We start from the raw sequence: 23,107 nt of genomic DNA on the forward strand, positions 1-23,107 counted from the left end.
CACACACACACATTTTTTTTTGCTGGAATCCAGGGTGGAGGACGCGCCGTTAAAGACATATCGGGGAGTGATAAACTGCAAATAAATTTGTTTTGGCTCCGAAAAAACGCGCGAGGCTGACTTTCTGTAAACGTCTGCCAACTCATGACAAGCCGGCAGCAAAAAGGTCAGTGCTTGGCACAGAAAAACACAGGAAAAAAAAGCGTGCGCGCGCACGGGGGTGCCGGTCGGAGAGAGGGGCAGGACGTGCAGCTGTCCCGTCTGATGTGAGCGTTTTGGCTCGGAGCTTACATAAGAGGAGGACCAGTCATCTGAACTCTCGCAGGTTGACGAAGCATGCAAAAGAAGCATGACATGCGGGCACATGTGCGCGCGCACGCCGCCGCACACACGCCTCTGGCTTATCAAAGCGAATCACTGTCAGAGCGCATCGGGATAATGTTTCTGGACATTCTTTGGCAGGACCATAATGACTATAATAACTGCATTTTCCATAACCAAAGCCGGATGTGAATGGACTGTCATATGGGGTTAGAGACCGTGTACACATACGCCAGGAGTTAAACGGCCGTCGTCATTTTCTGGACGATGAGCCGCTACATTTTTTACCCCACGTTGACCCTGGACGTGGAATTTTAAAGCCTAATGAGCTGACTGGCCTTTGGTGTACATATGCAGTAATAATACAAATGTAAACTGAGGCAGTGGCGGAACAAATCCGTTTAGGGTTTAGAGGAGTACGAGCGGGAAGGGGCGTGGTCAGGGGGGCACTAGTGGAAATATTTGCAGAGGTCGTCGACGGGGGTGCTAGCAAAGAGTCTGATAAGTACTGTATTTTCTTGCATATATGCCATATTTGCCGCTTAAAAAATGACTGAATCGAGGGTACGGCTTATATGTGCACAAATTAGGCTTGACATGCACGAAACTGCAAGGCGCCATAACGCAAAAGATTTAGAAATGAACTGAAAAAATATTTTTAATGTCGATGAATGAAATTCAAGAAAAAAATCTTGCATAAAACATGAAAAAAAAACTCACTTATGCCTGCTATCGCTCCTCAGGGCGCCGTCATCTTATCTTGGGATGACAAACTAGATCGCTGAGAACACACTTCCTGGTTGTACTGGTCACATGACTTTCTTTTTGAATTTGTCTACATGCAGGCAACACCCTTTAGGAATGTGCAACCCAGCCAATGATGCTTTCGATTCATCAAGAATGTCAGAAATACCACGTGGGAGGATTTTTTTTAAGATTTTCCCTTCAAAGTAACACATTTGTACTCCCTATTAAAACCATGAATACGGAGGTGAAAATTGTGAATCAGGGGGCGTCTTATACCAGAGAAATCGTCAAATTCAACGATTTTAAGGCAATTTTAAGGGTGCGGCTTATACGCGGATGCAGCTAATACGCGAGAATATACGGTATTATAGAAACGCACATGATTTTTTGCTCACGCCGGAATCGTTTACATCTACAAATATGGCCACGCCGAGGCCCGGTTGCAGCCACGCCCCCCGCACCTGGCCACGCCCGGCCAAGCCCGCCCCCCCGCACTGCAGCTTCAATGCAATTTTCTTGTGACATTTGGTGAGACTGCTTGAAATCACGAATGTCTTAGTCCAAAAATGACGGTTTCTATGGACTTACTTTGGGCGTGTTGACGTCCTCGGCCATGAAATTCTGCTCCAAGGTGGGTTGGGCGAACGCGAAGGCATCGGAGGCGGCCTGGGAAACCGCGGGGGATCGCAGCAGACGGACCCCCTGCGGGAGCAAGCCCACCTGGGCCGAGCCGCTAGACGACTGCAGGGAGAAAAAGAGGAAAATTGTTCGGAGGTTTTCTTCAAACCACAGCTGTTGACTCTCCAAGCGCGACCAGGCAACAAAAGGAGCTGCCACCATTGTTGAAAATTTTACAAACGATAAATTAGGCGGGGGGGGACAAACGACAAAATAATGCATAATCAAGTGGAAAAGATCAAGGCCGCGAAGACGAGCAGGTGGAGAAACCAAATGAATAGCCGGCTTCTGGATGCAGGTGTGAATAAGAGTGCTTTGATCAGGACGCCATTGATGTCCACGTCATGGATAAGCTCATGGTCTACAAACACCACGGCAGTAGTGAAGAAGGCCCAGAAACGACTCCATTTCCTCAGGGTATTCAGGAGGAACAACTTGAACACTAAGCTTCTGGTAACCTTCTATAGAGCCACTGTGGAGAGCATCCTGGCATACTGCATCCCAGTGTGGTACGCTGGAAGCACGGCAGTAGACAAAAAGGCCATGCAGAAAGTGATTAACACTGCCCAGAAGATCGTCGGCTGCTCTCTGCCCTCACTGGAAGACATGGCCAGCCCTCGATACCTCGGCAGAGCCAGGAACATCATCAGGGACCCATACCACCCTGGTCACAATCTGTTCCAGCTGCTGCCCTCTGGCAGACGCTATAGGTCCCACAAAGTACGGACAAATAGGCTTAAGGACAGTTTTTCCCCGCATCCATCAGGACTCTAAACTTGCGGTAACACGACACACAATCCTTTCTGCGTAATAACTTCGGGGTGAGGTAATATGAATAGACGTTGGGCGGTGATCTGCCTCCTACTGGCTGACTGAAGGTAAGTGAAAGACAGTGAGAGGTAAGTGATCCGTTCGGGGGGGTGATGCGAAGTATCCATCACGGCAGAATGCCAAATTACGAGTCCGAAATTATCACTTATTTGGGTCTTTTGCCGGGAAAACGCACCTTATGGAGAAGCACTACCAATTTCGTCATACGCAGTCTCTGGGTATGATGACAATTAGGCTTTTTGTCGAGTCAATCATGATGACAAAGCCTATGTCCAATTATTATTATTATTATTATGGATTATTCACAAACTACCTTGACGACGGTCTGCTCGGCTATCGTGCTGGGCCTCCGTTGACGGGCGTCCAGCCGCTGTTCCACCGGGAAGCTGCAACGGTGGGCCTTGAGCCGCTCCACCAGCAGGTAGTAGATGGCGGCAAAGTGGTTGTAGCTTTTATTCTGCAGAGACTGGAGCAGAAATAACATCACGGCAACAAGGTTATTTATTTATTTTTCAAAGGAATGGGCTCCTGATCTCGGCGATGTCAGAGTCTGACTCAAGGAGACTTCTTTTCTATTCTCGACTATTATATCACACCGTTGGAATTTGCAAGAATGAATCAAGGTTGATCAAAGTTTCAATGGTGAGCGTGCCAATCGGGATATTTAAAAAAAAAAACTTGGCTTTTGGTCTGACTGTTGATCTTCAAGTCATTTATTTCATGCAGACGAGAAGGAAAAAATCTTATTTTCTTTTCCAATGCTGCATTGTGAGAGAAGCCAAATGTGTCTGTCATTACCTCCACAGTCTTGTGCTGGTCGATGCCAAGGCTGTGCATCAAACGCAGAACCTGCTCGCTGTATTCGCCCACGCCTGTCTCGCCCTCCACCGAGACGGCCTGCTTGTACAGAAGCGTCCGCTGCACCGGAACATCGAGTGTCATCCACTTGTGCTCTTTGATCTGGGCAACGGAGAGGCGTTTTGACGGATCCAGGACCAACATCCGGCGGATCAGATGCTCGCAATCTAAGACGGGGGGAGAACAGAAAAAAAACAATAGCCATCACCACACTGAATGTAAAATGCAATTTCAGATTTGGTCCTTTTCTGAAACAGCAACGTCTGCACTCTTTCCTACTTTCCTACTGTCCAAACGAGACCTCCTGACATCTTCTTAATGGTTAGATGAGATTGACGTCAGACACAGCTGGCTTCTTAACAGGATAAAGGTCCCCTGCCTGCACCCGCAACGCCTCAACGGCATTCCTAGCCTACCCACGGCACCCTTAGGACTTTTGGACTGCTGCTCCTGAAGCATAAACATGTTTTTTTTCCGAAAGTTAATGTTCAAAAGGATTTTTTTTTATTCATTCATTATACGCTCTCATTTTTTGCCTACGAGATATTTCCTAAAAGCTAGGAAAAGGGAATTTAATACTTGGAGAAGTTGGGGAATGCTGAAAACACCTGCTTGTGACATAACGGGTAAATTTGAGGTGCTATTCATTGGATAAAAAAAGGATAATCCCTAAAAACCTAAATTGCTGGAAAGCAGGGACAAGGTCAGATTTGCTATTTTTTGAACAACATCCATGAGTTAGTAGATTTGCATTTTAAGAACGACTGCAAGGAATGTATTCTTTAATTTCCCCTTTTTAGCTTGGATTTTAGTGACACTGCTGGGAAAAAATGACCAATAACATGTAAGCTATTATATAGTGTTTTGCAATGGAGTATAACGACAGATTCTAATTTGTAATTAAAAACGAGAAATAAAATGAATATGCATCAGGTCACGTCTTCTCAGGAACCTCATTTAACTTGCTTATTGTTCCTCAGATGACCTCTAGATATTTTTTTAATAATAAAAAAGGTAGACATCCCAGGCACCGCATCAACACAAATATAAAAACTTGGATTTTAGTAGCAAGCGCTGTACGGTCATCGACAAATTGGTTTTTGTTCGTTGCCGCAGCTGTGTTTATAACAACAATGAAAGATGAATATGGTGCAGGGGAACGAAGGTTGTGCACTCTGTCGGGGACACTGCTGGGAACATGCTGATTGGCTGGCTAGCTGACTGACTGACACATTGCTCCTGGCCAGGACATTACACTACCAGACTGCAGAACAGAAGCATTGCAGTTAACGTTCACGGGCTCCAAGAGTTGTAGAAATTCACAAAGTGAAGGAGAACGCTCCCATTAAGAAGCCAGTACTTCATTATTAAGTCTATCTAAAGCAGCTTCCTATTAAAGTCGACATTATTTTGCTTGAAATATAAATCCTGTGGTCATAAACATTAATGAAGACAAAAAAAATGTCAGCATCCTTAACTGCGAAAACAGCTTAAAAGATGCAAATCTTTGGATTTATTGGATGGAAAAACTGTCATACTAATCAATTTTAAGCAATGGCTAATAAATATTTGTCCTGACATTTTACACAAAATTTTATTTTTTAATGTTTCCTTCCTTCATTGAATAATTGCATAAGATATTTCCACAAATTTATCCTGGATGAACTATCAAGAATGTGATGTGAATCTTAGGATAGTGATGCTTGTAGCTGAAAAGATGGCTAAAAGACAATTTGAAGTGATCAATTGTTGCCTATTTTTGAAATACTTCTCAAGGCAAATTGATACAGATCTTTCCTTATTATGTCACAGCGACATGAAATGTGAATATTTGCACTAAAAGCACATAAAGCGGACAAAAGCAAAAGTGAAAAGAAGAAGGGTGGGAAATAAGAGGGATGTCGTAAATCTATTCATGAAGAAATTTCTTATTTGAATTACGCACAATGACTCACGTTTCAATGGTAGTCTGGTAAACTGTTTCTGATGTATTTCAGCCACAAATTTCTGTAATGTGGAGTCAAACGTGCACTAACGGAGACCCGTTGTTGGTTCACACTGATGAGATGTTCTAGGGCAAAGTGGTGGCCCGGGGGCCAAATCTGGCCCACTGCATCATTTTGTGCGGCCCGAGAAAGTACATGATGTACATGATACAGTGCTGACTTTCTGTTTTAGGATCAAATTCAAAATAAGATTGTAGATGTATATTATATTTCCTGATTTTCCCCTTTTTTAAATCAATAATTGCAATTTTTTAAATCTTTCTTTTTGTTTAGTTTTTAGTTCAAAAAGCATTTGGTAAAATCTGAAAATAAATAAAAATATTTTCTTTTTTCCACTTTAATATTGAACGTAAAAAATATTTTGCTTCCTTTTCAATTAAAAAACAAAGTTTTCCCTTACTAAGAAAAAAAATAAGCTCAAGTAAACATTGTTTAAGATCTATTAAAAACTGAATATTTAGGGATTTCGATGCAGTTCTTTAAAAAAAAATTAAATAAATATATCGTCAACTCGATTTCATGTGGGCCGGACCATTTTAGATATAATATTTTGATTTTTTTTAAATAAATGGATTAAAAGAACTGGATTAAAAGCCCTGAATATTCAGTTTTTATAGATCTATATATTTTTAGATTTTACAAAATGATTTTTGAACTAAAAACACAGAAAAAATTGATTAAAAAATTGCAATGATTGATTTATAAGGGGGGAAAATCAGGAAATTTAATATACATCTATACTCTTCATTTTAATTTGATCCTAAAACAGAAAGTCGGCACTCATCATTTACTTTCCCGGGCCACACAAAATGATGTGGCGGGCCAGATTTGGCCCCCGGGCCACCACTTTGACACGTGTTCTAGAGTGTGAATTAAGCTTCAGCAGACAATTGACTAGCAACTAACGAAAAAGAAGCCCAGCACACCCCTCTCCTAAACTTCAGGGACAGTCAGACTGACCTTCTCCCCTCCCCCGATGACTTGTTTCAAGGTTCCCTCACAAAAAACACGGCAATTGGAGCATTGGCTGCACAATGAATGCATTCAGACCGTGTCCCGAAAAAAAAACTGCACTTTAGAATTGAATCATGTTGCACGTGAGTCATACCAAAACAAAAATTAGAATGTGTCGTTTTGGCTGTGAAAAATGATGAGGTACAGAAAAACAGGCAAGGCAGACTTGGGTTGGCTCAAGGGACACATCGAATTTATCGCATACATTTAAAGACAAAGGAATTGTGTACTTGAAATTATTCGTCTTCCCCTTTGAATTACTGTATTTTCCGGACTATAGGCTGCTTTTTTTTTGTAATTGTTTGCCTGGTCATGTGAGTTTTATTTTTACACTACATGCACATTTGGAGAAGTTGGTCAGAAGTGAGGCTGGACAGGAAGACTTTGGTGTGGTGATTTTAGACAGATCAACAACAGCTCTATTTTTGTCGTTGTTAAAGATAAAGTCCTACGAATCACCGTTAACGGAGACCTATTTGGGACCATCTTTTTATCATTACTATGACGTACGATGTTTTTCTTGCTCTCAGATTAAACATGATCAGCGTGTATCTCAAGCAAATATTGGCTAAAATAGGATTCTTACCTTCTGTCATGAAGTAAGGGATTCGGAACCTTCCTTCTAGTACCCGCTGGCGGAGCACAGGTAAAGTGGGTCCGTCGAAAGGCAAAGCACCACAGACCAACACGTATAGCACCACACCCATGCTCTGAAAAAAACAAATACACCAAAACATGAACATAAATTGGCTGTTAGGACATAAATGAAAAAAAAATAGGCGCTCCAAAGCTGCAAAACTTCATTAATGACACAACTTACCCAGATATCCAATTGTGGACCCTCATACTGTTGGCCCTCAAAAACCTCGGGAGCTGCGTAGGGGGGGCTGCCACACCACGTGGCAAGCGGTTCGCCAGGCTGGAAGAAGTTCCCGAATCCAAAATCTGCCAAAAACAAAACAATTAATGATGATACAAGAGCTGCATCAAATAGTGAATATTCTTTTTTAAATCACTTCATTTTTGACTACTTATTCATGTCTGCACTTCATGGTTACAATTTAAATCTTGCACTTGTATAATGACAATAAAAGACATTCAATTCAATGAAACCATCGCAAAAAAATAAAACAGCAATTGTGGAGATGACATTTTTTATAGTGTTTGCTATTCAGCATGATACATTAGTTTTTCTCCTCGTAATGGTACACCACTTAAATACATTATGTTGTGTGTTTTATGTAATATCCCCATACATAGTGTCATTCATTTTTGTCAGAATGTAATATATAGCTGTAAAACACATTTATACAATGAATAAAAAGATCCCCCAAATGAGGTCACATGACTCATATGAACCTATCAAAGGCTTTGCTCTCTACTGAGCATAAAAGAAATATTGTATGTATTTTCCGTCTAGCTACCATCCGCATATTTTCCCCAGTTTCAAAGGAAGTTCTCACCGTGAACTTGTGATGAACACAGATCTAGAGTTCCTGTGGCATAAGGGAATAAAAAAAAACGATGGTGTTTTCTTTTTGCCAATTTCATGCTGTGATAGCAATCAGAACCAAAATTAACAGAAGCAGACAATTGTGCTAACTTAGCCCTCTTGCTATTTTTTTCCTTTACATAAACTTGTCGGGGTGTGCCACGCCCAACGACTATAGCATTTCTAATAGTGTAGTGATGCTGCTCTGAAGGCAAGATGTGATACAGGTAAGAATGTTTTTTGTTGTTGATATATTTTGTTATTGCCAATGCAGATTTAGCTTTAGAAGCTGTGACCCAGTTCGTGCAGCGGAATACTGAGCCACCCGGTTGGCGTCAAAAAGCTGCTGCATGCTGCGGGCAAATTGCACAGCGAGTGTGTTATACACACACACAACAATATTAGCATAATATTGCAGAAGCACTAACACACTAGAAATGTCTACAGATAAAGGTTCATCTAATGTTACAACTAGAGCTATGCGATAAAACGATAACGATAATTATCGTGAAATAATTTTTGTCAACGATAATATTAAATTTAAATTTTAAACTGTAATTACACTGACCACCACAAAGAACGGGGGCGCTGTTGCGAGATGAACGCTAGTTCCAGACCAAGGCTTAGGAGAAGAGGCGGATGAGGAAGAAATGTGTTTTACCATGTTAGCAATAAAGGCTAACACGGAGCATGAACGCAATAGGACAATAACACGGCCAAATTAAGCGATTATGAGATGCAGGACAACACAGAGTGGATCCACTAAAAGAATTCTCTCTGGCGTTTTCTCTTTTTTTCTTTTTTTGTGAGGCTGAAAATAGTCTGCTTGCCAATGCAGGTTTATTCTTTACTATTGTTTTAATCGTGATAACAATTTTAGTCATGTCATGATCTGAAAGAAGCGAACAATTTAATTAATTAATTTAACTCAGTGTCCACCAATATTAATTGAATCATATAGTTTGGTTGGAGGGAGCAAAAAAATTGTGTCTTAGACTATGTGGCGCTGCAGATAGCACGATAGTCCTAAGAAGATGGTTGAGTCATGTATTTTCCCGAGTGACTCAACCCAAGATTCTGTTGCACAAACATGTCATATGATGCAGACAGGTGGTGTTATGCTGGGTACTCAACAACAACAGAGTCTCTTTGTAGTTTTTACCTCTGCCAAGGATTTTCGTGTCATGACTTGTAAAGAGATTATATAACAAACCACTTGACCACCAGGTTCCACCAAACTCTGAGCGGCATGAAAAATCCATTCAAGACATTTAAAACCTGCAGGTTGTCGAAATTCAGATTGTCTAGCATCGTTGAAAAAATGCATTGCTGCAAAATGCAATAATATTTTTTTTCTATCCGAGCTATACCAGATTTGCAATTTATTAAACTTTGAAAGAATTCATTCCCCCCTTAACTGACAATTCATAGTGATGAGTATTTCAAAAAGTGTTCTCCTTATATTAAATGTTTTTTTCCGTCTTAACATCACTAATGTTAGTCATAATTCACCCTCAATTCTGGGTAGGATGAATACTAATAACAAAGCAGCTTAACTACGTCCCAGTGCAATGTTTTTACCTCCTGCCTAATCGCTAAAAAAACTAATGTTCTGACAATTGTTTTTTCATAATTAATATGTGATGTGGACAATTGCCGGTGGGTGAAAGGCAACTCTTTAAATTGAGGTAATAACATCTTCAGGTTGCAATCTTGGGATTAATCGGAGAAACAGATGAGCAAACAATGGGCCAAGTAAATGTAGCCCTAAAATGGAACTCTCTGGCTGTAATATGCTTCAGTCAAATGTGACCTTTTTCGTTTAGAACATTGTGGACAAATAAATGGAAACTGTAATTTAATGTTCTCAAACGGTTCTTCGCCTTAAGTGCTGTCCAAACAATTGAGTAGCTCCAAATATTACTGCTTCCAAATAACAGATTTCCTCATCACCACTTTCTTAAACACTTATTATAATTGGACACATCAGGTTAATACAGATGTGTCAAAGTGGCGGCCCGGGGGCCAAATCTGGCCCGCCGCATCATTTTGTGTGGCCCGGGAAAGTAAATCATGAGTGCCGACTTTCTGTTTTAGGATAAAATTCAAATGAAGAGTATAGATGTATTTTAAATTTTCTGATTTTCCCCCTTTTAAATCAATAATTGTAATTTTTTAATCATTTTTTTCTGTGTTTTTAGTTCAAAAATCATTTTGTAAAATCTAAAAATATAAAATAGTATTCAGGATTTCCCTTAATTTGTCACTGAATTTCAAAACTCCCAAATATCTTTCCATAAATGGACTACTTCAAAGATTTTAACACTGGTCTTGCATGCCTACATCTGGTATTGTTTCATTTTTGGAACTTCATTCACTGTTTTCCCACTTCAAATACAAAGCTACAGTTTTCTTAGGGAGGGAAGTTGTCTCCTTTCACATTCGATTTTGAAAAGAGGGCCTTCTTCATCTCACACGCAAACCCGAACCACTTCACAACACAAACGTGCGAATGACTAAAGCGGGTAGTTAATACATTTCTGAACTACGTAAGCGCTGACATCAGAGCATGGCTGTGGATTAAAAAACTGCATTTCTTCCTCCCCCCACGAGAGAATACCGGTCACGCATGTTGTCATACCTGCAATTTTGATGTTCATGTGATTATCCAGCAGCAGATTCTCGGCCTTCAAATCCCGGTGGACAATTTTGCGGTTGTGACAATATTCCACTGCTGACAAGATCTGCCAGAACTTCCTCCTGGCCTCTATTTCACTCAGTCTCCCGTGCTTTGCTAGGTAATCTACAGAAAAACAAAGGAAAAACTGTAAGAATGGGAACCAACTAAGACTGTACGGCTTTAAAAAACACAACATGGGGGAATTTCGTGATCAAACAATCCACTCGGTCATTTGCTCTGTCAAAAAGGATAATTTATTATTTCTATCAACTGCAGCTTGTTTGCCAACTACTATAACTCAGTTACTATTTTCTTGCCCAACAAAATGTCCCATATTTTTGGTAGATTTCAGCAATTCTGGCCAACCTGAATGAACGCAACGACTTGTCGACTGCCAGCGAGGCTGACAACCAACCAAACCCAAGACAAAAAATTTAATAGAATTTTTTTTGTGGGTGATCTTTATCTGCTGATGAGTGGTGCATTCCAAGGAAGCCAATGTTAGCTTTCACTAAGTTCTGCTAGTGGGAGAGATGCGTTCAAAAAACCCTCGCTGGCTTGGTAGATGAGTTCTATGGACTTTTCCTCTACTTTGCAACAAGCTATGATAATAATGATTAATTTTACACTTGAGAAGGGCGTGGTATAAGCAGTCAGTGGTCACGCCCACAATGGGGGCGACCGGATGGCTTGGCTTTATTTCTCAAAGATAGCATTTTTTTTGTTTTAATATTGACTTCCACTGGAATGTCATCAATGGCCAATTGCCAACGTCAGAAAAAAGGGGGACTGATTAGATAGAAGTTGGTACATTCCACAAAGGAGGGCATTGAGTGGCCACGGTAGCTCGGATGCTTTCATGCAACACTGCTAATCAAAAGAAACACCATGAAGGGGAATGTGTCGAGGAGGTAAAGAAGAGATCGCTAGAGGAACGTTAGCCAATCGTGGTTGTAAGAGTTGGCAAAATGATACCAATTAGACTGCTCATCGTTATTTTTCAGACATTCTTCACTCAATCAATGGTTCTCACGGTTAGACGGTAGCACACCGATTCAATTTGGAGATGCCTTAGTCACACTATTGAAATTTGAGAATGTTCCACTCAGTCAACTGTTTTCCTGTCATCACTTTTTTGTCACTGCTTTTCACCAATGTTCCATTGTCTGTCATCACCCAAAGAATTCTGAATCATCAGCCATTCAGATATCACTCGACGGATAGTGAAAGCATGATAATGAGATAAACAATTACTACAATAACTTTGAGGAACATGATTGATATTACCAGGAAAAAAAATAACAGCACACTAGTCTAGAAAACGATATTAGATTAGACCTAGTAATTGACTTTACTGTCACGTGTAGCGAGAGGAATGATTCAATTGAGGAAACCAAATAGAATTGATTCCCGATTTAAATCACTTTTACGAACTGATTACGGAGTGTCAGCTGAACCAATATTAAGACTGGATTTTATTGGATAACAATATCAATATAAATGACACATTTCACAGGCATCTCCTTTGCAAATGATATGATTCTAAATATACAGCCGTGACACCCAAGAAATTCATGACATTACCACAGTATATTTATCCGAACCTGCCGTTTGCCTAACCTTTGACGAGGCCACCGACCAGAAAAAGCTTATTTCCAATGGAGCCCAAATATTTAGAAAATCACTTGACCCAACCATCCTTGATTATCTGGCCACTGAGCTTAAAAAGAGTGCCCAAAACAAGTCAAAGTGGAGCAGAATGAGTAATCCCCTAATGCAATGTTGGCAGAGGCAAAGTATCGACAAATTGAGCCGTGCTTCCTGGGAAAGCGAACAGAACAAGCATGAATCATGGGGTATTAGGGAACAGACTACGAGTCGCTTTGCTATGCCAAAGTGTTGGCAGGAGAATTGACTCTCTTAACAGCTGCTCAGGTTAGATGGGATAAACAGTGCAGATTTCTGGATTGAACCTTTGGACTAACTTCTGATTGCACAGCTTTCATGTGGGTGGGGAGCACAAGGGCCAAAAAACACATGAATAATCGATAGCTAAGGCATTGAAATGCAGCAACATTAAACACATTAAAGTCACATCTCCCAAGGCTTGTTTCATTTTGGAGCGCTCTAAGCGCTTAAAAATGGCTTGGAGCCAATTGGAGCTCTGCTTTGGTTTAGCATCCAAGCTAAAACTCCATCCTGTTTGGTTGATACGCATATATGGCCACGTGGGATGGACTCCAGCACCCCCAGGAGTCTCGTGATGTTTAGCGCATTGTAAGATTAATAATTGAATAAAATTATTTGGCTGATTAAGACTATGTTTGTTCAAAAATTGAACCATTTAATGGTATTTATATGTCACGAATATCATCTATTGATTTTTGGGATATTCTATTTGGGTAGCTCTATTTTATTAAACGAGCAGTTTTACAAGGTAAGAATAGTTTGCCGGTAGATATAATTTTATAGATTCTTAATCGTATTCCTGCCTTGTGATACAATTTCATTACTGACATGAAAAGACTAATTAATCTCTAATCGGAGATTCTTCGGTGTAATATTAAGACATTAATAAGGCTTGGTGTAATTCCAAGTATTGTTAGGTTTATGTTAAAGCCAATCTTCTTTGTAAGGCTTTTGATTAAAAAAAAATGGTGACATTTTAATATGAACATAAGTCGTAGGTTCTACTTTGGAATGAAATTGTTTGCTAGTTTTGTATAAAGTGCTTGGAATTAAAGAATTACCTAAAAAAAATATACATCTAGATACACTGCCACAATTTGCAATTTGCTTCAAACATTCAACTCAGGCACTAATTCATGCCTGAGTATTATTGATTTTTTAGGATACACAAGGTGGTAAAGGTCAGTTCGTCGCAAAGGTCACGACCTTTCCGGTGCTCTGTTGGGTGTAATTTTCAAATGAATATTGGAAAACTATTTTTGTCAAAGAAAGAGTCCTGCTAATGGCAACGTTTGGCCTCCCGAAAATCAAACTCGACGTAAAAGAGGAATGCAATGCCATTCACAATAAAATATTATTTTTTCCCAAAATTGTCTTCCCAAAATATTTAATTTTTTACATGCTATATGTCACTTGTGTCAAGGTGGCGGCCCGGGGGCCAAATCTGGCTCGCCACATCATTTTGTGTGGGCTGGGAAAGTAAATCATGAGTGCCGACTTTCTGTTTTAGGATCAAATTCAAATGAAGAGTATAGATGTATATTAAATTTCCTGATTTTTCTCCTTTTAAATAAATTCATTTGAATGACACTTATCCCCAAGACTGCAACATATTCCTTCCAACTCGTCTTAATACCTCTTATCCTATTAAAGTGGCTAACGAGCGGGTGGATATCACTGCTGACTTTAGGCGAGAGACAGGGTCAGAACACCTTGAACAAGTCGGCACCCAAACAATTGCCGGCACACAGACTTAGACATTTTAGTTCTTCGGACTACCTGAAGAAAATCAAAACATACTTGGAACACATGGAAATTCCACAGTTTTGACCCACAACCACACAAATGTCAGACAAAATAAGAATAAATATTAGTTAAACACTTTTTTTATCATGTTGAAACATTAAATTCAGATATATGCAACATACTGGTGTCCAAAAATGCCCTATCACCTGAGAAGATGCTAGCGGGTTCAAGAGCAAACAAAATTGACAGCTTATGGAAATGGCATGCATTAAAATTGTGTTTCTTTGAAGGCAACAATGTCTCCTTCCTCTCCCATCGGGCATCGAGTGCGGTGTGTGTGAGAGAGCAACCTCTCTCGCAGCTTCACGCCAGAAGTGCTTTCTTAAATATGCATGCCCTACATTTCCACAGCGCCTTCCATATTCAAATGGTCGTCCTCACATGCTTCTTCCCTTTTTATTGAATTGAACCTCCACTCACTGGACCGCCGCCGTATTTGCATTTGACCCAATTTCCAGGTTTGATCCGTCCGGCGCGTTTGAATTATCTTGAGGAGTGGCAGACGCAAAGCCACATCGGTAAAATGAGGCTGAAAGTCCAACATGTTGACAAAAATAAATGCGGCAATCTCCACGCCACGATTTGCTTTTCTATGAGGTGCCTTTGGGAGATATGAGTTTTATGCAATACAGTCCTAACTCATACCACATATAAAATATTTCCTTAAAAAAAGGAACCATAAGGTGTTTTATAATTACAAATGAAGCACTGTTCACTAAGCTAAGTGTGGTAGTGTGCTCGTTGCAACCACACGACGCAAAAAAAAAACGGCATCGAGATGTCCGCATATTGCCCAAAGATGTCAAAATATGCTTCACAAACGTGGACCAAAAAAAAGTACAGTGGTACCTCGACATACGATCTTAATCCGTTCCGGGACTGAGCTCGTATGTCGGGCTTCCTGTAACTCGTTGAAATGAACTAAAAACAAATTAATTCGTTCCAACCCTCTGAAAAAACACCAACGTTCCACGATAACGCACTCTTAACGGAACAAACAAATTTAAATTAACTTGGATTAACATATACAGACACTCAAACATACGTTTAATGTAACTTTACACAAAACTGAATTGTTTAGTTTTTTTACCATCGTTCTGGGCGGGTTAGCTGTTTGCCACGCCTCCACCCTCACGTTCGCTATTGATGGGCTGTTTGCTGTTGTATTCCCTTCAAAATATTCCCAAAATGATGCACACAAATGTCCTCACAATAGGATAACGCACAACCACTTGCCAACGAGAAGTAGTCTTGAATGAGCGATCGCGGGAGCTAGCAGGCTAAGGAAGGAATAACAGCCTACCCATGTATTTATTGTGGGTAATGAAGTTTTATTCTGAGAAAGGGTGCCATTGCCTATCGGTGTTGTGTGCACGAGTATACATCATTACCCAGAAAGCCTTCTTTTTGCCCGTGCATGCACGTTGTGCGTTTCCTGGTCGATGCGTAGGAGAAACTCGTCGGAATAAATCGTTCAGTGCTTGTAGATATCTGTTATATACGAAAGAGATGCGGCAAAAAAGACAGTGCGCTACAATGATAAACAGCCTCTCATGTCATGGCCACCTGGCTTTCTCGCATCTCGAAATCTTTCTCGTATCTAGGGCAAATTATTTGATCAAAATTTTCATTGTATCTCGGTCATCTCGTAGGTGGAGCTGCTCGTAGGTCAAGGTACCAGTGTACTCGGGGAGAACAAGGTGGCCAGTTAAGGCTATGCGTGATGTCACGAAGGATTTATCCAGATCTTTATTACGGCAATTGTACAATGTTGGGAGCATCTTTAGTGGTGATGAGTCATGGTTCCTCGAGTACAAAGCCTAAATCACAGGGCCATCAGTGGACGTTGCTCACAATGCCCTAAGTATATAACAATTACTGACAAGAGCTTTTCCTTCTTGACTCAAGTGAGCTAGCTCTATAAAGATTTTCTTCTCTTTTCAAAGCTCAAGAGGGTCTCCATTTGGAAATGCAATTGCTGTGATGACGGAAGGAGTGTATGAAGATTTGCGAGAGAGTTTGGTATCAATCCAAAGCGATTTGCAAGGAGAAATCTAGTGCCTAGGAATTAAAGGAGTGTCGGACAGCAGTCTAGGAACTTTTCTGACACATCTTCTTATTTGATCATCGAGTTACTGGAAGAGAGCTTGCTGTTAGGCACGTGTAGAAATTTGTCGTGTCAGAGAAGGCGAGTCGACTCTAAGAAGGGCAGTTATGTATTTTCCCGAATGAACACAATTCAGAAAAAGCTATCATGCTTCCCAAATACAGAATGACTTCAAAACGCACACAACACAAAAATGAACAATAGGGGCTGAACTTAAACACGATTATATTTCGGTGGAGGTCGAACCGCTGGATGTCTGGATCGTTATTAACGTATTTTCTCGCATATAGGTCGCCTCCGCGTTTAAGCCGTACCCTTAAAATTGCCTTAAAATCGTTAAATTTTACAATTTCTCTCGCATAGGACGCCATCGGATTGTCTTGCCTTATGGCGTTTCGTCTTTGTCACCTTGCAGTTGTGTACATGGCAAGTCTAATTTATGCGCATGTAAGCAACGACGGCATCGTCCACATCACGGTGGACAAGAACTCTCGAGAGGGCTGCGTCTACGTGAAGTGCCTCTCCGCTGAGCACTGAGTACCCTTGATGACGTTTTTTTTGCGATAAATAGGGCGTGGATGCGAGAAAATATGGTAAGTGTTTTAGTTGGAATTTCACAGAGCTGAAAGTTATTCATGGTTAACTGTTACTGTTAAACAAAGATGAATTGAAAATTAATTAGTTCTTACGAGGAAAAACTGCGAAATGTAAACTTGCTCTTCTGGTTCTGCTGTACATACTTGGATTGATAAAACTCTTATCTGGCGGTCTAGAGTCAAAGCGACTACTGCAGTAAATGATGATGACATATACGCTACCTCTTGCATAACGAGATTCCATTGTGCAATCGGGGCAAAAGGGGTCAGAGGAATCAGGACACAATGGTTTCATAAATCCATTCAAATCCAAATCCAAATCAGTGATGATCCACATGGAAATATCCACACTGTGCCGAGTGAAATAACCAGCCATCGAGTTATTTAAGAGACTAAACATAGAGAGAAAGGGAGGGGCGGCGACAGCTGTACATTCATGCCCATATTGTTTCGCTCTAGTGCAATTGCCTTGTAATCTCTTTATTTTCATTTTTTTTGTTGGGTTTTATTTGTCTTCTTCCCAGAACGCTGTAGGTCACATGAGCGGGATTAGCAGTTGCTGAGTCAACATCACAAGTGGAACACTGGCCTCAAAGACACAGACACACACACACACAAGTATGACGTCAATGACTGTTGAGTAATCCTCTCAAGCCATCCATGTCTGGAATTAAGATTCATATTCTCAGACAGCCTTATAGGTCCTAATAAACTATGCGGATCATGACGTAGAAGTCCACATCGATATGATTATTATTTCAGTGCTATGGTGGTCGAGAGGTTAACACGATCGAGGGTTCAATCGCGAGTGGGTTCCGACTTTACTTTGCAATCAATCCGCCAACGATAAATTCAGGTTCACGTGACGGTAGTGAAGGTATGCCAATTCTTTGTTCGTAAATATTTGCTAAAACATTCCTTCATTGGGAGCTGCTTTTGCGCCATGTGACAATACGCTAATATGCTAATAAGATCTTAACATTCTCACTGATTCAGAAAAATCCGACCAGGAGGGAATAAAAAGAATGTGTGGGCGTTCTTTTTTTAGCTCGTCTCCGCAGTCAGTCAAGTATTCTACTTCAAACTTGGCAGTTGCATTGTTGTCTGTGAGTGCGCAGTGTCGGGTTTAAATGAGTGTTTTTTTGTGAAGGGTCAAGCTTTGTGAGAGTTGTTTTTATTCCTGGCACATGATTAGGCTTGTGCATCTATTTTGCCTGTAAATTGGCAATTCTGTTGTTACGATCAAAACATCTTACTAAAGACTGCTTTAACCTACTGACAAACGGACGGATGTTAATTATATTTTGGCCATGAATACTTATTAAATAATTCCAAATTGTCTGTCAGCTTCCTTTCATTGCTTTCCCCCTGGTTGCACTGCTTCCAGATGTGTGTTTTCATATTGAAGCATTTAACCAATCACATTTCAGCCATTATTTGTTGCCAGGATCAGAAATCTGCCTCAAGGCCTTCACAATCAGTTCTGCAGGCTCTGCTGCATTAAACAAGCGTCAATTAGACTGTTGCTTTAACCAATCAGAATTTGATTTTGTGACACCAAGACCTTCTCGCAGGCATAGGGATACATCATTGCCTTCTCGCAGGCGTAGGGATACGTCATTGCCTTCTCGCAGGCCCAGGGATACGTCATTGCCTTCTCGCAGGCGCAGGGATACGTCATTGCCTTCTCGCAGGCGTAGGGATACGTCATTGCCTTCTCGCAGGCGTAGGGATATGTCATCGCTTTCACCAACTATGATTGGCTAGTGATAGAGTGGACTAGCCAGAGCTACCAAACTGTATCTGGAGCGAGCTGCACAAGCAAATATATTGTGTTGATTTAATAACGGTTTTGTCAATGGCTGAAGGAGGAGAAGAAATGGTTTTGTTTGCAGATTTACTGTCAAAGCCATTTTCAAGACGGACTTTTCAAGAAAAAAAAAGCTGGACATCATTAAGAAAGGTCGGACATCTCCAAAGCAAGCAAGCCTGTCGCAACCGGGAACGAACATTTTCAGCACTAAATCGAATAAAAACGTATGCCAGAAATACGACAGGACAGGCTCGACTTTCAGCATTAGCTTCGATGGCGATAGAAAAGAAGGAGGAAAGAAAGGAGGATGGATATTGTGTACAGTTAAAAAGGATTTTGGTGAGTAAAATATGGCTATATTCCTAAATAATATTTCAATTGTATGAGGATATTATTGAAGGCGCTACTAGAAAATGCACGGACCGCCACTGGGTGAAACTAAATAAAGGATACAGCATTTTCCCGGGTTATCTCCAGTTACAAAAAGTTCCATTTTGTGTAGAAACTTAAGCAGCCAGGAGGGGATTCTACACCATCATATGGCAATAAATCACGTCTCCCTTTGAAGCCAAGTTCACATCCAATAAACGGCATTTGTACATTTTACAAAGCACGTGACTAGCTCCCAATCTGAACATTGGCCATTGAATTTCTGGCATGACGACTTGGACTGATTTCCAAAAAGTGTTAGGGTTGTGACCTACTAGGTATTTAGTTTATTATATTGTTTGTAAAAAAAAAATGCAGCCATGATGCAACAGGGAAATTAGTTGGTAAGACGAACATGGGAGAGACAAAAAGTTTTCACTGACAATGCGTTTCAGGAAATGACTCACCAAAGATCTCCCCATTCTTGGCATACTCGGTGACCAGGTAAAGCATATTCTTTGTCTCCATCACCTGTGAAGGGAAGAGTGCAGGGTAGCGAATTAAAATGCACACCGAGGCCAATACTTTACATACAAATGAGCTCTGAAGGAACCCGACCAATACAATCGACAAGGAAGAAGCAAAACAAAAGTGCATTGATATGACAACAGTTTAAACCACGTGTCAAAGTGGTGGCCCGGGGGCCAAATCTGGCCCGCCGCATCATTTTGTGTGGCCCGGGAAAGTAAATCATGAGTGCCGACTTTCTGTTTTAGGATCAAATTAAAATGAAGAGTATAGATGTATATTAAATTTCCTGATTTTCCTCCTTTTAAATCAATAATTGTAATTTTTTAATCCGTTTGTTCTGTGTTTTTAGTTCAAAAATCATTTTGTAAAATCTAAACATATATATATAAAAAAAGCTAAAATAAACATTGTTTTAGATCTATAAAAAACTGAATATTCAGGTCTTTTAATCCAGTTCTTTTAATCCATTTATAAAAAAATATATATCTAAATATTATATCTAAAATGGTCCGGCCAACGTGAAATCAAGTTGACGTTAAAGCGGCCCGCAAACCAACCCGAGTCTGACACCCCTGGTCTAAACGAATGGAGGTGGACAGAGATCATCTGAATGGGACTCCAAAAAAAAATCATCATAGTGTTGGCTTAAAGCGGTAGTGTGTGTGGGAGGAGGAGGAGACCCGATTTAGAAGCAGAAACATTCATAAGATCAAACAGAATTAAATGTGGAGAGAGGAGGGTGAATCAGACACACGGAAGCAGCCAGACGTTCCTACGAGAGCATCCCACTCCTTTTGTCGATGATCAATTTTCCATCTGTTACGTTGTCTAATTCATTGAAATAGAAAATGTTTCCTTGGAAGAGAAATGGGTTTCAAAACATTTTTGTTGGACATCTTTGGCCACACAAAAATGCAGAAACTGAACATGAAGGAATTTGACGAATGTCTGAGGTTCACTAAAACAATCATTACAATACATATTCAGTACGTCAATGTTGCTGATATTTTTAATCCAAGTGCTGAAAGTGAACATGAAGGAATTTGATGAATGTCTGTGACGCAATAAAATAAGGATTACAATGCGTCTTCGGTACTGCAAAGTTGCGCCAGTGTAATTTGATGCTATTCGTTTACAGATATTGAAAATATTACACCTTAAATTCTCAAGCAATAATAATTTTTGAAAAATACACTATTTTAAAAAATGGTCACAAATTTAATCAAAATTAATATTAAAGGAAGGCTAAATCTGAACCAAAAAAAAAACATTGTCCTTGCTACATTTATCAATGCCTAAGCACATAATTAGCTTATAAGACCGTGTGCGGTCGATTGGTCCCCGGTCTTTTGGTCGCGGTCTTTTGGTCGCGGTCTTTTGGTCGCGGTCTTTTGGTCGCGGTCTTTTGGTCGCGGTCTTTTGGTCGCGGTCTTTTGGTCGCGGTCTTTTGGTCGCGGTCTTTTGGTCGCCCGTTGTCACAGTTGGGGCGACCAAAAGACCGGGACCAAAAGACCGGCGACAAAACAAGGTAAAACAACACGGTCTACGCATCAATAAAAGCCAACAATGGCCAATGAGTAGTTTCACTGAGCCGACATGTGAGTGTATACGAGTTTGTATGTACATGCGTTGTCCCTTTAAGAAGCTACGTCAGTTCAGTCAGGGTCTTGACAAGTTCTCCAACAAAAAACAATAAAAGTCCGGGAAATTTGGAGCTTTTCTTTAGCCTAATAATTAAAAGGGCATTAAGTATGACTAAATAGTCATTCCCAGTTTGTATTTAGGGAATTTGAGCAACGATTTAAATGGTAATTATCAATAACCTTCCGGGCGACCAAAAGACCGGCGACCAATCGACCGTGTACCTATAAGACACAGCCCCCCAACCCAAAAATAACAAAACAGTGGAAATATTTGCTCTGCTTTTGCTTTAAACCGACTCATTGTTGTCACGCCATGCGACGTGCGCAGAAATAACTCTCGCCCAACATGTGCGATGTCATAAGAGCCAATACAAGTGGAGGATTCATAGTTGGAATTCCAGACTCAGCAAAGCGACGCGGCGCTTTGTGTTATGAGGCTGTTCTCCTATTCACCGACACTGATCATTGGAATGCTAAACAGCAAAACACGCATCTTTAGTTTTGATAATTAGGATACGGTGAGCCTAGCCTAGTGTTGCACATTAGAAAAATAAATAAATGTAGCCCATTAGCAAATGCAAGAGCTACTTACATTTGTGCATTCTAATTTGAATACGTTCATCCAGTTGTCAGACCCATCCCACGCATCCGACACGAGAGCGCACCCTTCATATTAGTCAATTTTTCACTTGACATGCACAAATGGAGCGTAACCACAATTCTATTCTCTAAATAGTCCATTAAAAAAAATACTCAAAGTTTAGCCAAAAATAATCAAGAGTGGGGTCTATTGTGTGGATGTTTCATGCATCTCATTTTTACTGGCTCGGGCGTCCCACTGGGCCACCAGGACAACGCCATCTGAGATTGGAGAGGAAATTACTAATTGACCTGAACCGATTGCATGGTTATGTCTTTGTAAAGAATGACAAACACCAAAATAGCACTGCTGAGAGCTGGAACGTCTCCACACGCTTGTGTAATGATGAAGAACACTTGCCTTCTATGTCAACCACAAAGTAGGACCCAGATGCTTACATAATTTCACTCATTTTATAAGCATTTTGATGTATTGTCGGAGAGGTGAGTTAGCTTAACATATTTATGTACGGTTTATTTTCCAAGGCCCAGGTGCAACATGGTTAAAAATACAATAGCATTTTCAAGTTAACTTTAGATTTATAGTGAGATAACCCATTTTATTTTTTTTAAATTGGAGTTAAATGAAAACAGAGGAATTTACTGAATATATTTCAGGAGTTTGTGTAGTGGGGAAACTGACCTGGTAGAGCTTGATGATGTGCGGATGGTCCAGCATTTTCATTATTTGAACTTCCCTGTAGATCTTTTCCAGGTTGACTGCATCCAATTGGGTCTTGTCAATAATCTTAATGGCCACCTGTAATGTGGTCAGACATGAGATAATTATTAACTAGCATGTGACTGGGACATTTCAGGGTTTTTTTTGTATTAGGAGTATCAAATTTAAATTCACACACAAAAAATGGGGCACAATTGCAGTCAATATAGTCCTTGATAGTAATTGTGCTTGTTTTAACTTTTCTCTACATGTGTCATGTTTTCTTTTGAACAAACCACTGAGTTTGGGTAAGAAAAAAAATACACTTAAAAAAATGTGCCCATAACACAATTCATTCAACACAAAGTCTGTTCGTTTTACGGGTTAGTCTGCAAATGATTGATTGAAACAGGTCTAAAATAACCCATGCTGTCAGAAACAGGCCTTTAATCACAAGATGTATGATTATAATATAAAATCCCAAAACACACTCTTTGACACCTTGAGAAATGTACATGCAATTTATTTTTTCACCTCGACAAAGCAGTTTTGGTTAACATACAAACGGATTTTGATCTTCACGCCTACAAAAAAAAAAAACTACCGGCTGTTTACGAGCACTTTTA

At 40.3% G+C, this 23,107-nt stretch overlaps 1 protein-coding gene across 4 annotated transcripts in view; it reads right to left on the reverse strand.

Annotated features, from left to right (window-relative positions):
- Nucleotides 1-23,107, reverse strand: part of sik2b (salt-inducible kinase 2b) — a 37,177-nt gene that overhangs the window by 10,130 nt on the left and 3,940 nt on the right. For 2 of the 4 annotated variants that reach the window (XM_077610994.1, XM_077610996.1), the window contains exons 2-9: nucleotides 22,464-22,580; nucleotides 19,475-19,538; nucleotides 10,589-10,750; nucleotides 7,276-7,400; nucleotides 7,042-7,165; nucleotides 3,376-3,602; nucleotides 2,888-3,043; nucleotides 1,657-1,809 (exon numbers count right to left, since the gene is read on the reverse strand). In XM_077610994.1, coding sequence (XP_077467120.1) covers nucleotides 1,657-1,809; nucleotides 2,888-3,043; nucleotides 3,376-3,602; nucleotides 7,042-7,165; nucleotides 7,276-7,400; nucleotides 10,589-10,750; nucleotides 19,475-19,538; nucleotides 22,464-22,580 — 1,128 coding nt within the window. The remainder of the gene's footprint in view (nucleotides 1-1,656; nucleotides 1,810-2,887; nucleotides 3,044-3,375; nucleotides 3,603-7,041; nucleotides 7,166-7,275; nucleotides 7,401-10,588; nucleotides 10,751-19,474; nucleotides 19,539-22,463; nucleotides 22,581-23,107) is intronic. The other 2 variants (XM_077610997.1, XM_077610995.1) reach the window with 1 other exon arrangement.

The sequence above is a fragment of the Stigmatopora argus genome, chromosome 10 (genome assembly GCF_051989625.1).
Source record: "Stigmatopora argus isolate UIUO_Sarg chromosome 10, RoL_Sarg_1.0, whole genome shotgun sequence".
Classification (NCBI taxonomy): Eukaryota; Metazoa; Chordata; class Actinopteri; order Syngnathiformes; family Syngnathidae; genus Stigmatopora; species Stigmatopora argus.